Consider the following 13,783-nt stretch of genomic DNA (forward strand, 5'->3'; position numbering starts at 1 on the left):
ATGACAGCACACAGTTGGTGTGGTCACCCACTTTCTACCTTTTGAATAGATCTCTTCCTCTCCATTTATTCCTTACCTGTTCCTTCATTTCCTCTTTTTCTTTTAGTCCATCTACTTGCTCACTTACTTAAAAAAAAAAAAAAATGCAGCCCCAGCCTTTTTGGTCCAACACCTCTCCATCCTGCAGGGGTGTGCTGTTCCCCAGAGGATTTCTGCTACAGTTTTTTAGTAGTTAAGCTGATTTCTGATTGAGATGAATGTTCTTATTTTTCTACTTCAGCTTCATCTGATTACATTCTGCTCTTTTTCTCCCTGCAGGTGATGCAGGTGGTCAACGCTGACGCCATGGTGGTCAAGCTCAACTCTGGCGAATACAAAACCATCCACCTGTCCAGCATTCGTCCCCCTAGGATTGAAGGAGAGGTACAAACAATGCAATCTGTATTTGTTTGTGTGTGTGCCACTTCACACAGAGTAAAAAGTGACTGGATGCTGTCAGTTAATTAGAACCGCCTGAGTAACAACACTTGATAGATGTTAATTATTTAAAAAAAAGAGCCGATGGTGCAGTTTCCACATTCCTTTATAGCTATTAAACAGTGTTGGATTATTTTTTTACCACTTGGTGGCGCCCTTGCAGTTGGGGCACATGCAAACGCAGTGAAACACTTGCACACACCCAGTAGTTGCAGCACTGCAGAGAGCAGGGCATATCGATTTGTTTTTTTATTTTTTTCTGTCCCCCCTTTTCCACCACGCTTATCATCTTTCCCTAGAATCACTTCAAGACTGTTAAAACACACGCTTACATGCTTATACACATTTACCTTGTGACACCAGGGGACTGTATATTTGTTGACACAATGGACTGACTCTGGAGGGCAATGAACCGAGACACAGATGTCCACTGTGATGGATGTCTCTCCATCAGTCTCATCTTTTATTCCTCTGCTCTCATCATCACAGAATCTTAGTTGTCATTAAGCCACTGCCATCACTTTACAGTAAAACCTTCCATCCCTTGTTCCTGTTAACAGCTGACACTGTTTACTCGTCTGTTTATTAATAAACAAGTCATGTCTCACTTTTCCTTGTTGGGAAGTTATGAGACAAAGGGGGTGTGGCGTTTCTGTCAAGACACTGGTTGTAAAAGTCTGCTTTCATAGCGTCTGCGAAAGCCCTCTTTCTTTCTTTGGTCTTTTTTAATTGTTTTTGTTTTATTGACTCCCTATTTGTATTTTTCCCATTTCATGTTTTTCCCGTCTTTTTACTTTTGTTGTTGCCAGCCCCCGCCCCCCCACCTCTCTCTTTCCTGGCATTGTTAGTGACTCTCATCATTAAGGCACCACTTTGTACTGTTCCCTCTCATCTGATCTCTCTCTCCTTCACTGTCACTTTCTGCCATCCTTTCCCTTGGGGTGTGCACACTGTGGTCAGATTTTTGACCTGCGCTGATGCCCTTTGTGTGCTTTAATGCTCCTTAGCCCTCTGTGGTTGTAACAAGCTTGTGGGCAGAAACATCTCTTCATTGTGTCACACTCGGTCCCTGTTCTTCCAGCTCTCCTGTTTTTGAGATCCTTTTTTCTTTTCAGCATTTTCCCGATTTAGTTTCCCACTTTCCTCTCATCCATTTTTATCTGTTTTTCTTCTCTCAGAGCTGCTCTTTATTCTGTCTGTCACTCTCTTTGCCTGCACCAGATGCTTCAACAGTATGCGTTTTTTGCTTCATTACACTGTCGTATGTTACAGGGAGCTTGGGAGAGAGAGTCCAGATGTGAATGCTTGTGTGCGTGTGTTGTATTAGTGTGACATTGGCGCAGTTAAGCATTGTTACTATTGCTCCTCATGCATATTTAATGGTGTTGTAAGTTAGATTCCTATGCGAATACTCATATTTTCCCAAATCAGCGTGGGTGGTGGCGTAGGAAGCTAGATTGAGGCTGGAATGAAAATTGTACTTGCCCTGTAGGGATCATGTTATCTGGAACTAGGCAGGTGGTAACAGAGTAGATGATTGATTTTGCTAGCTATTAAGTTAAAGATAAACCCTATAGATACTGTGTAGGATGACTTTAGACTATATATGTTTGGATTATCAGAGATAGGACACTTTGTTTTTCTTTTTTTTTTAGAGCTGGTGCTGCACATATATGGCTGCATTTAGTATTTTTAATAGGGGCTGTTCATGCTGGTGGTTGTGAGCTAGTTATTTCTGTCTGTGAGCTAAAGAGCTGCCTGCCTGTCTGAACGCTGTTGGCTCCGCTTTGAGTGTTGTCGCTATGGCAGCAGTGCAGAGTTATTAAAGGTTAGCAGATGAGTCCTTTTTAACTTTTTTTTTTTAATTTTTTTTTTAAGGTGAGTCAGGGAGGGCTCACTGAGCAAAATATTTTTTTTTACTATTCATTCATGCAATAGAGAAATTCTCTGTCCACTTTTATTTTCGAGCTGAGCTTGTGTCTGACCACTGAATTAGGCAAGTAAGATGTTGCTTGATGCAAGCAGGGGGAGCTTAATTTCATGGCCTGTCCACACACTTTTACAGATGCAGATGCAGTAGCCCCCCTTTGTGGACAGTGTAATTTCCCTTTTATTGCTTTTGCACCACCACTTTTGATAGCCAGAAAAATGATTGTGAAGCGCCTCCAAATCATCTGTAAATGTGTTTGTAAAGAGGCAACACTTCAAAATCCCACCCTCTGCTTTTATGTCCATGGCTGCTGAGGGTCAGACTGTAAAAGCCGGGTTTTTGTGGGTTTCTGACCAGCTTATCTTAAGGTCAAGGCAGGGGGAGGCCGCAGCAGGTATCTCTAAGCCTGAGGCGCTACACGCTCTGACATCATGTTGGGTAACGTTGTCACGAGTCAAGTGCCCTCTTGCTTTTAGTGCAGCAGACAGACAGAAAGACATCATTGCTGCTTGAAGCACAGCTTCCACACACATGCACATGCAGACATGCTTGGTTAAGCTGCATTAGCCTATGTCAGGAAACATCTTGGAAATTGGCGTCAGAGCGTGGACAAACATATATTATACTGACATGTGCTATTCAGTTTTTCTTAGCCATCCTAAATGTGTACACACACTGCAGTTTAATATGTGAGAATAAGTGTTTTTGATATATGTATACTATATACGTGTGTGCTGCATTATCTGGATGTCTTTAGGGTTTTTTTGTGACCGTTATCTGTGTCTGTTGTGCTCAGTTAGGCTACATATTCTCCATTTATGTTTTTTGTGTGTGGGTGTGTCAGGGTGTGTGTGCTTTTCAGTAGTACGGAGGCCAGATGCGATGTACCAGTGCACTGATGAACTCTGACAGGTCCTGCCATGCCCCTCTCCTTCTCCCATCTCCTCTGGTTTACTTTAGTCTCCCAGCGCCACATCCCCCCACCTTCCCTCTCATGACTATACTAATTGTTCTCAGACTGACAGATTAGTGGACCAATGGTGTGCGCCTACAGGAAACCCTGGGACACAAGTGTCCTCACTTGCTCTCATCTCGCTCCTTTTTGTTTTTTCTTCCTCTCATGCTGTAGTATATCTTCAGATGTGAGATATTTTGAGCTTGGAAGTTGGAGTCAGCTTTTTCTTCTAGACTCCCTCCCTCCTTTTTCTCTCTCTCGTTTTGCTCTCCTCCTCAATTTTCTCACATGTGCAGCAGGACGAGCTCGGTGTAAACACGAGTTGGGAGAGACGTTTGTGCCTCTGAGTGACTCACTGTTACACCCACTCACTCACTCGCATTGTGTTTGGATGCGCTTGTTGTATTTATGCGAGCTTTGCATCTCAAGTATGTGCGTGCCTGCGTGTGTTGTATGTGATTTAAGTAGGGTTAAGGACAGTGCTGATGGAGCACATAGGGCAGTCAACTTACTATTCTTATATAAGGCAATTCAGGGACGATGGCTCATCCCTGTGCTTCGTCACACCGCTCTGCCTACTCGTCGAGCCTCTACAGTCCACCTCTACGTACGTCGTCTTTGTGGATCATTTAATCTGTCAATAAATCTCTTCTGTTTGTCATCGACAACCATAAACTATCATCGACTTTGTTGTCTCTCTGGCTTGTTCTATTCAGAGGGGTACATGGAATATAAAGAAATCTTGCATCATGAAATAAATAAGATGGAACTACACCCCCAAATCAATGAATAAAATAGACGCTTTGGTTCTGTTAACAAGAAAAAAAGACTTAAACATTAAATATATGGCACAGTTATGTATTTGGTAACTGGCTGCATGCTGTGTTGTTTAGTCGTATTGACAGTTTTCCTCGATTCAGCATCAGTGCAGCAACTTGGTGGGAATAATGGTCTCTGTCATCCCACCCATCAGAGATGGAGGTGCAGCTTTGAACTGAACAAAAGTTCTTCTTTCTGGGTCTACTTCATTATTTTTCTGTTCCTGATGAACCAAGCCTCAATTATTAGTATTTCACATGTTTTACATGTTACTGTTCATTAATGGTGAAGTTAGACTTATGAGTAAGAGGGGTGCAGCCTGTCAGCATGATAAACCAGAATGTTCCTCATTCTTCTGTTATAGCTCACCAGCAAATCATTATGTACTGGTACAGATGTATGTATTAAAACCCACTTTGTTTTATGGTTAATATATTAAACAATTTTTTTTTCATTTTTATTATTGGAATTTATTTGATATCCTCATTTAATTGTTTTCATTTTATCTTTTTTTTTTTTTAATGGATATAAATTTCTGGATTTAAGGTTCCACTAGATATTTTAATTATTCTTTATTTTGATTATTTCTTAAAGACGTTAATCCTGGACCTGTCAGTGGGAACAAGGGATGGGGAGAATGAGGAAAAGAGAGAAGAAGGGAGTCAAAAGTAAAAAAGAGGACAGATATGAAAGATGGAAAATAGCAGCAACTGTACCAGACAGTACGCTGCTATATCTGTAATGAACTCAACAGAAAAGAGCATATAACTTGAACTGAATTCAAATCAAAAGTTTTCAGTTTGAACATTGATCCAGCTTTGCATAAGGTATTGATTAAATACAGATGTGACAAAACTGAAAATGTAGTTACAAAACAAAATACCATTTTTTTTTTTTTTTCTAAAGTCATTTCACTTGGTATAGAAATTAGATTAGTAATAAAAAAAATAAAAAAACGGACAGTTTTCTTTTACATCCGTCCTCAGCTGCCTTTTTCCTTTAAGACTTCCTTCTCTGTGCTTGAGTTTCCTCCTCTTCACTTCTCTTTCTGTCCTCCAAATCTTGTGTTTAGCAACGTGTCTGTGCAGAGCATCCCTCGAGCCTGACAAGACATGTTTTGACCCCAAGGTCGGGAGCATGAAGACAGAGGACAGTAGCCCATGTCGTGATTCACTCGTGCAGATTGGCTGGTTGAGGCAGATTGGCAGCCAGTATCTCTCAACGCTACTGGATGAATATTGTTGGCCCCACAGCCCTGTTTGCTTGCCTGTGCTGAAAATGCAAGGACTTGGCTTACTCTTGTGTTTGTGTGAGCGCATGAGAGGACAATATACAAATGGCTGCATCAGAAATGGTGTGTGACTAAAATGGGATTTTGAGGCTGATAGAGATGTTAGAGGGGAGAAATATGGTAGCTGATGAAGGGAATTTTTCAATGTTATCTAAAGTTGTTTTTTTTTTTAAATGATTTTACTACCGATTTAGTCGGACGATTTTGTCTGTGAACATTCTGAAAATAATGAGTTGCGTTTACGTTTCACCAGCTCAGAGGTGCATGACCACTCATAGATGGAGCAAGTGAAAATGTCAGACAGTTAATTTGACCAAAGTCTAATTTTAAGATTGTTTTATTGTCCAGCCTTCGGTGCAAATCACAAGTTTGACCTCGTATCTAGTGGATAATGTTTGCTGATGTAAAATTTTTTATTCGATTTCAGGTGCCAGGGATCGTTATTTAAATGAGTCTGCATGTGATCATTGTGTATGTTTTTGGTGGATATTATTAGTTTGGATTGATGCTATTGGATCCTTGATCACTGAACCAGTGTATTAAGATAGATCATTGTATTTTTACAGCCATACTAGGATGGATGGATGGATGGATTTGGGTTATATGCCTATTTCCACAGTAATGGGCTGCCCAGTTGTCATATTTAGTCTACAGCCGGGGTGTCCACCTCTGGTCCTCAAGGGCCACAATCCTACAGTTTTTCAATGTTTCCCTGCTCTAACACTCTTGACTCATTGTGCATAACTTCATAGGCTGTTGCATCCATTTAATTTGAGTCAGGTGTGTTGGAGCAGGGAAATCTGCAGGACTGCGGCCCTCAAGGACAGACTTTGAATGACCCCTGATCTGCAGACTGCACCACTCTCAGCTACCTATTCTATCAATGTAAACAACCAAGTTTCAATACACTTTACTGGATCAACTCATTTTTGTTCTCTATTTTATGTATATATTTTATTTGCATATTGGCTTATATTAGAACATTTATGTGAGGCCTAAAGTGGCCGACCATTAAATAGGTCAGGCTTTAAATAGAATTCACCAGCTACAGTACCATTGAGCTCACATTACTTCCCACCTGATGTAAGCAGGGTTCATTTTCATAAAGGTCATTTATAAAAATGTTAGTGTTGCTCAGTAAAATGTGTTTAAATTTACTGATCTTTCTGTTTTTATGTGCAATAGAGAATCTTAAGCAGGCAGAGCTGCAGATCAGAAAACACTGTGGGGTACGTGTGTCCATCTCATCTTCAGATTAAATGCACACCACCGTAAAAAACACGTTAAATGTTGCTGCAGTCGCGCCCACGTTTTAACCCCTGAGATTTTCACCGCTTTCCATTAATCTGGTGGAAGCTAAACATGCCAACAGCATGTCTGAGCGCCCTGCTGCTTTTTTATAACATTTTCTGACAGTAATCTGACAAAGTCGTACCCACTGACATACACACATCACTTTTAACAACCGCACAAGTCTCAACCACAGCAGTGACGGGCGCACAGCAACCGGGGGTTAATTTGATACGGTCAGCTGTTTAGAAGAATCCGACAGATGATGTTATTGGATAAATAACAGCATGGTCTGTCTTTATGTTTCACCTGCAATAATCGGCCAATACATTTTTATTTTTTTAGCATCTGAATCAGATAAAATTGAATTGAACTGCAGCTTCTGCTCTGTTCAATCTTATGTTAGTACTTTCCCATCCATCCTTGTTCTGTTGTCAGATGATGTTTAAAAAAAAACAAACAAAAAAACAAATCTAGTCTTTCTTGATTTTGGAACCACACAGTGACTATACTGCAAGTAAATCCTTACGAACAGGATGCTTACAGTTTTTTTTTATTTGGACCTGGTGTTCAAGATGCTTACATTTGTAGAAAACTATTTTCAGTTTTGTCCATCCATATTGATCATGTGCTAGGCACTCTTGTATGAAGTTTCATAGCTGTAGAACATGAGTCTCTGAGAATTTTATTATATAAAAACTGGCAGTATTGCAGAATATAAGAAGAAATAAGATCGTAGAAGTGATCAGTGTGTAAATGATTGAATGCTGGGCACTTTTAAGCAACACCACTTAACTTTCTGACCTTAAAACTCCAGCTTTCTGACCTGTTGTCATGGCACACTGACACTAATTATGCACATTGCTGGAGTTGCTGTTGCCCTGCAGCACCTGAGGCTATGAAACTGCACTTCACAACTTTTACTTTTTTTTCCCAGCCTGTGGCATCATGTAACAGCTTTGATTTGCTTCAAGACAAAACTTCACATGCCAGCAGCTGGATATCAACTCACTGGCCGAGATAAGACGAGAGTTAACATCAGTCTGACTTTTACTGGCTGGAGGGAGCTCAGAGAAGAGACAGGATGCAAGACGGAGGCTGACTTAGCCTTCGATAGGGGACGTCAAAGTGAGAAAATCTGCCAAACTTCAGCTGTGTCACATTAATAACGACAAGAGTTTACCTTTTTTTTGTTCTGCATTAAAACATCGATTTGGATCATGTACAGTAGGCTTTATACTAGATTTTTTCACTGTTGGAAATGTGCACTCTCCTTCTCACTACACCAACCCTCTTAAGCTATTTAATGTTTATGTATGCACATTTGACTCGACTCAGGCAAACAAAAGTAAATGTTGACTGTTTGTCTGAGGCTCCCAGTGAACTGCTTTATCAAAAAGTAATGTCCTCTTTGTCTGGGACACAATCGCACAGCAACGTGTTTTGTTTTCCCAAATGAAAGGTTACATACAAAAACATCATTGCACTCAGCTAAATGCAAAACTAAGGCCTACTACTGTATGCTTCTCCCATGCCACAGCTAAATATCAGAAAATATGACATGCTCCTGAGTCATGATTTCACTTTTGATGTTCCAGAAGCTGAAAATGCTTCCAGCGGTAGCATCCACACATTTACCGCCTAGAGCCTGCAGCTCTGCGACACTGTACAACCCAGCATGCACCATGCCTCTGCAGTAGTCAAAGATGATTCCTGGGCTTTAGTGGGTAATATGGAATGAAAGGAATTCACCCCAAATAGAACAAAACTCCCCCTGAGGATAGTGAGTGCAAACTGTTGTTATTGGGTTACGGCTGAGGCATAGCAGTGACTCGTTCTTCTATCTGTTAACCATACTGCAGCTGCAAAATAACACTTCATGGATGATGTACACAGAGTTTGTCCATTTGGAGTAATTTATTGATGCTGATGCTGATTTTTTTTTATCTCCAGACTGAAGCTGAAATCATCTCCATAGTCAAATTATTAGACTTGTCACAGTGTTTTTCACGTAGTCATCAGTGTGGAACAGCCTTGGCAGGGAAGGATGCTTATTTTCAAATAGTTTGTGTTTTCACTGTTTAGTATAATTCAGTGTCTCATTGAGCCGCACAGCAGCTGATGTAGTCCTGGTCTCTGCAGAAAAATGATTTCTTGCGATGATATTCCTCCTGGTGATCAGGTTTTGTTTTATTTTCAGTGTTGCTTTTGTCATTTTCTAGCTTTTCCACATCCACCAGTAGTACGTTTGTCTACTTCTACACTCTTGGTGCCTAATTGGCACAGAGGCCTGAGATTTGAGTTCATTGCTCAAAGTGACATGAGTTTCTTTGTCATGAAATGGCTTATTATTGCACCCCTTTTTGGTATTTCCAAGTACAAGTAATTCTGGCTTTTTTTCCCCCCTTTTAGACGTAAATAGTAGAGTTGTAAATCACAAAAAAGTTTGATGATACGATATTCAGTGGGCTGCTCGATTATGGGGAAAAATGATAATCGCAATTGTTTTGATTGGAATTGAGAACATTTTTCTACTCTCTTGTGTCCTGTCACAAGCAAGCTCCCGTGTGCACGTCTACGTGAGCGCTTAGCTGGAGGAGGGCAGCGATTTCCGCCTCATTGCGCAAGTTCCATAGAAAATGATGGAGAAGGAGCGACGTTGCCCCCCGTGTGTCCAGCCCATAACTTGAGAGGTGTTTGCAACTCGGGTTGAATAAAACCAAAGCGGCTGGGACTGTGGGCGGAGTCTGCAGCAGAGCGCTGCAAGTGGCGCTCGATTTGCAGCTGAAAACAGCACAAGAGGAAACTGTGAAGGACAAATATAATCTCATTTTTATGATTGTTGAAAACCCAGATCATAATTGTGATTAAAATTCGATTAATCTCCCAGCCCTAAGTTCTGCCATGATACAATTTTTAATCCGAAGCCATCGATCAATATAAGATATCGCCTGATGATTTTGATTTTAAACAAAAAACAGTCTGTTCCACATTCTGTAGGTTGAGGTTTAAAACGTTCACATGATGCAAATGGACTGTAGCACCTTTTCAAGAGGCAAAAAATGAAATTGCACCATAAGGTTTGCTGTTGTGTGCTGCATGTAGACCAAAATATTGAGTGTAATGAGCCACACCTCCCTCTACCTCTTCCTTGCCTGACTTGTCCGCAAACGAAAGTGCAGTCACACTGAGCAAAATAATATCATCCATTTTGCAGAACATGTTGAACTAACTTGTAGCGTATATGTTGTTACTTACTGTCCAGAAGAAGAACTAGCTCTGAGTCAGATTGTAGCCTCTTTGGCTCAGGCAGTGCTCTCCACTTTGGAAATACAAGGCCAATGTTAATCCAGGTTGTCCTTTTCTTTATCAAATAACCTCTTTGCCAATGACATGTGTTTTTTTTTTTTTGTTTTTTTCCCCCCCAAAGTTATGTCGGATTCTGGTTGTCTTCAGGTGAACACTTTGTTCCGCTTTCTGCTATTTCACTTTGAAAATATGTGCTTCCATTTCTTGCTAGCTAAAGCTATTTATAGGGAGGCAGGGCCGAGGGCTCAGAGGAGAGAAGAGGCGGAGATTCACACAATTATACATGCATGTACTGCCAGACGGTGAACACGGGATTGGAGATCAACACAGAGACAGTGTGATGTCATGTTATACTCCAGATGAATTAACACCTCTAGTTCTCTAAATAGTGATTTTTTTTTCTATTATTCCTCAAGTCTAGAAATGATGAATTTCCACTTATTGCCCTTTTAATGCTACATGCCACAAAAACCTGATCAAATTCATACAGCACTTCTATAGATTTATTGGCTTTAACACCAGTTTCATACTCCAATGGGCGCATTTGATGTAGTGTGGGGTTCAGTTTCTTGCCCATGGGCACTTGAGCAATACACAGCCTGTAACTGATCCACTGACCCTTTGTCTGATAGGTGACTGTTCTTCCTCCTGAGATATAGCTTCCCCTAAAATGGGAAGAATACCTTTCCGTAAGTAAACATTAAAGTTGGATATTGGGGAACCTTAAACAGAATCTGTTTTGGACTATGTTATGTTAACCAACGAAGTCTAGTCTGACTTTATCCTAGTTACACACTACACCTTCGGATATATACATTTTTTTTGTCATGTTAAAGTAACATTTTAGTTGTTTTGAAAATGGTTAATGCAAAGGTTAATGCTGAGGTTTTCAATTCCTGTCAATGCAGGGACACATCAATACAGATTAGTGTGTTTCACCTGCAGTGAACATGCTTTAAATAAACAAAGCTAAACCAAAAACGTTCAGTATATAGGAGCTGACCTGATGTGAAAATAAGATGTATATCATTATCCCCCAACAAGTATTCACCAAAGCAGTGTTGGTCACGTTTACCCTAAAAAGTAGACAGTTATTACTTTTGCTTTTTAAAGTGGCGCAACAAACATGGCCACCTAAAGCCTGAAGGGGATCTGAAGGTTAACTTCACTCAAAATAGCCCTTGGAAACTTGTAAACTCTCCCAACTTTTGGTAGATGGACCATGTGAAACTGGAGATGTGATGGTTTGTATTTCAAATGTTAAAAAAAAAAAAAAAAAAAAAAAAAAAAAAATTAGAACATCAAATATGTATGAGTGTAAAAAATTGTTATTTCTTAAAATTTTTATCACAGAAAACAGTCGTCATATCAGCTGGTACCAAAAAATTTAAAGTCAGGTTTGATTTTTGTGTAATTTGGGACCCAATATGTTAAAGTAGAAGTAAACAATAATTGCCTGATTGCGAAGGTAAAGTTGTACTAAACAAAAAGATGCTAAAGATGTGTAGGGATGACACTTTTTATAATGTATATAAAGGCAAAATCCAAACATTTTAACAACCAATCTATACTCATATTCTTAAGAGTTAAGTCCACAGTTCAGGCCAAAATAGAAGAATTCAGGCTGGCCCCATTGGTGGAGACGAAATACCCCGACAATCCCAGCCGTTTTACTTTTATAGGATTTCCACTGAGTGCGAGTACGTATGTGTGTGTGTAAGATATGGGTTATTATCATTCTTAGCCTATCTAAATCAAATAATTAGGTAATTACAATCCTGTAACATGTTGTGAGGGTCTGCTGGGAATGTCTGGTGGAGTCCCCTGTCAGAAAGAATTTCAACTCCCAGCTTCAACCACGTCCTGGGTGAGGCAGGGGACATTGAGTGTGAGTGGGCTGTATTCCATGCCTCTATTGTTGAGGTGGTCAACTGGAGCTGTGGCGTTCGACCCGGGAGTGCTCTGGTATTATGGAGTGCCAGACCCTCTTGTATGAGCTGTCTGGTCTGGTACGACCAGTGCCAGAGCTTGGTCCGGTTTAATGAGGGTTGGACTTCCCCAAGGCTGCCCTTTGTCTCCAATTCTGACAGAATTTCTAGGTGCAGCTGAGTCGTTGAGGGGATCCGGTTTGGTGGACTCAGGATTGGGTCTCTGCTCTTTGCAGATGATGTGGTTCTGTTGGCTTCATCGGGCTTTGATCTTCAGCTCTCACTGGAGCGATTCGCAGCAGAGTGTGAAGTGGCTGGGATGAGAATCTGCACCTCCAAATCCGAGACCATGTTCCTAAGCTGGAAAAGGGTGGAGTGTTTTCTCCAGGTCAGGAATGAGGTCCTGCCCCAAGTGGAGGAGTTCATGTATCTCGTGAGGGAATGATGGAGCGGGAGATCGACAGGCAGATCGGTGCGGCATCTGCAGTGATGCGGACTCTGCATCAGCTTGTGGTGAAGAAGGAGCTGAGCCAAACGAAAGAGCTCTTGATTTACCGGCCGATCTACGTTCCTACCCTCACCTATAGTCACGAGTTGTGGGTAGTGACCGAAATAACAAGGTGGCCGGGCTTTCCATTAGAGATAGGGTGAGAAGCTTGGTGATCTGGGAGGGGCTCAGAGTAGAGTAGCTGCCCCTCAGCATCGAGAGGAGCCAGATGAGATGGCTCGGGCATATGGTCAGGATTCCTCCTGGACGCCTCCCTGGTGAGGTGTTCCAGGTATTTTCCACCGGGAGGATGCCCCGGGAAAGACCCAGGACACGCTAGATTGACTACATCTCTTGGCTGGCCTGGGAACGCCTCGGGATCCCCCCCGGACGAGCTGGCGAAAGTGGCCAGGGAGAGAGAAGTCTGGGCTTCCCTGCTTAGGCAGCTGCCCCTGTGATCCGACTCCGGATAGGCGAAAGAAAATGGATAGATTATAATCCTATGGTTAAAGAAATCCCATTCAAAATGACATCGGGACATATTTCTGCCAAAGAAATGCTGCTTTTGGACTCATCAGCTTTACACCCGTCATGTTTGTTGCATATTAAATCTGGAAAAAACTTAATTGAGCTATAAAATTATACGCATCTTGACACATCCTTTTCTCCCCATGTGTCTTCACTCCACATCCATCTGGCCAGCTGTGCGCCACACCTGACAGCTCCGAACAACTGGGGAGTCAGTAAAAATGAATGAAAACTGTTGAAGAGAGCTGGGAATGAGGTATTAATCCAAGCCTGTGCGTTCATTTTGTTCTGTTTTGTATGACGAATAATGGCGGTGCTCATAGAAGTGAGTGGAAGGGGTAGGGGTGGAGAGCATGACCGTATTGTCATTCATAGCCTTATTCCTCTTGTTAGAGCCTGTTTATTTTCTCACTGCATCATTGTCATTTGCTGAAGTATTATTTTAATTTTTATCATGCTCCAACAAAAAGTCACCTTTCACTCTGTGTATTTGTGCACGTTTCTGTGCACTCTGGAAGCAACACAAAACCTCAGCCTCCCTTTGAAAATGCAAATGGGTTCTATTTGTGGTCTCCTGTCAGAGTGGGAGAGGGAAGTTTTTGTGTTTGTGTACGCCATGCGGCTACATCTGTTTATGCATCATGTATATGGAGTTCCAGCTTCCCTTTGTGCATCTGTTTAAGTAATGTCTTTCCATTTGCTGTTGGCTTCTGTGTGTCATTGATAACTGCATTTTGATATTTATTGTGTATTATGTCAGTATTGACAG

At 41.3% G+C, this 13,783-nt stretch overlaps 1 protein-coding gene across 1 annotated transcript in view; it reads left to right on the plus strand.

Annotated features, from left to right (window-relative positions):
* The window catches only part of snd1 (staphylococcal nuclease and tudor domain containing 1), a 187,277-nt gene that overhangs the window by 19,420 nt on the left and 154,074 nt on the right, over nucleotides 1-13,783 (plus strand). The window contains exon 10 of the mRNA XM_041978025.1: nucleotides 319-423. Within this exon, the coding sequence (XP_041833959.1) occupies nucleotides 319-423 (105 nt within the window). The remainder of the gene's footprint in view (nucleotides 1-318; nucleotides 424-13,783) is intronic.

Source organism: Melanotaenia boesemani, chromosome 23, assembly GCF_017639745.1.
Source record: "Melanotaenia boesemani isolate fMelBoe1 chromosome 23, fMelBoe1.pri, whole genome shotgun sequence".
NCBI lineage: Eukaryota > Metazoa > Chordata > Actinopteri > Atheriniformes > Melanotaeniidae > Melanotaenia > Melanotaenia boesemani.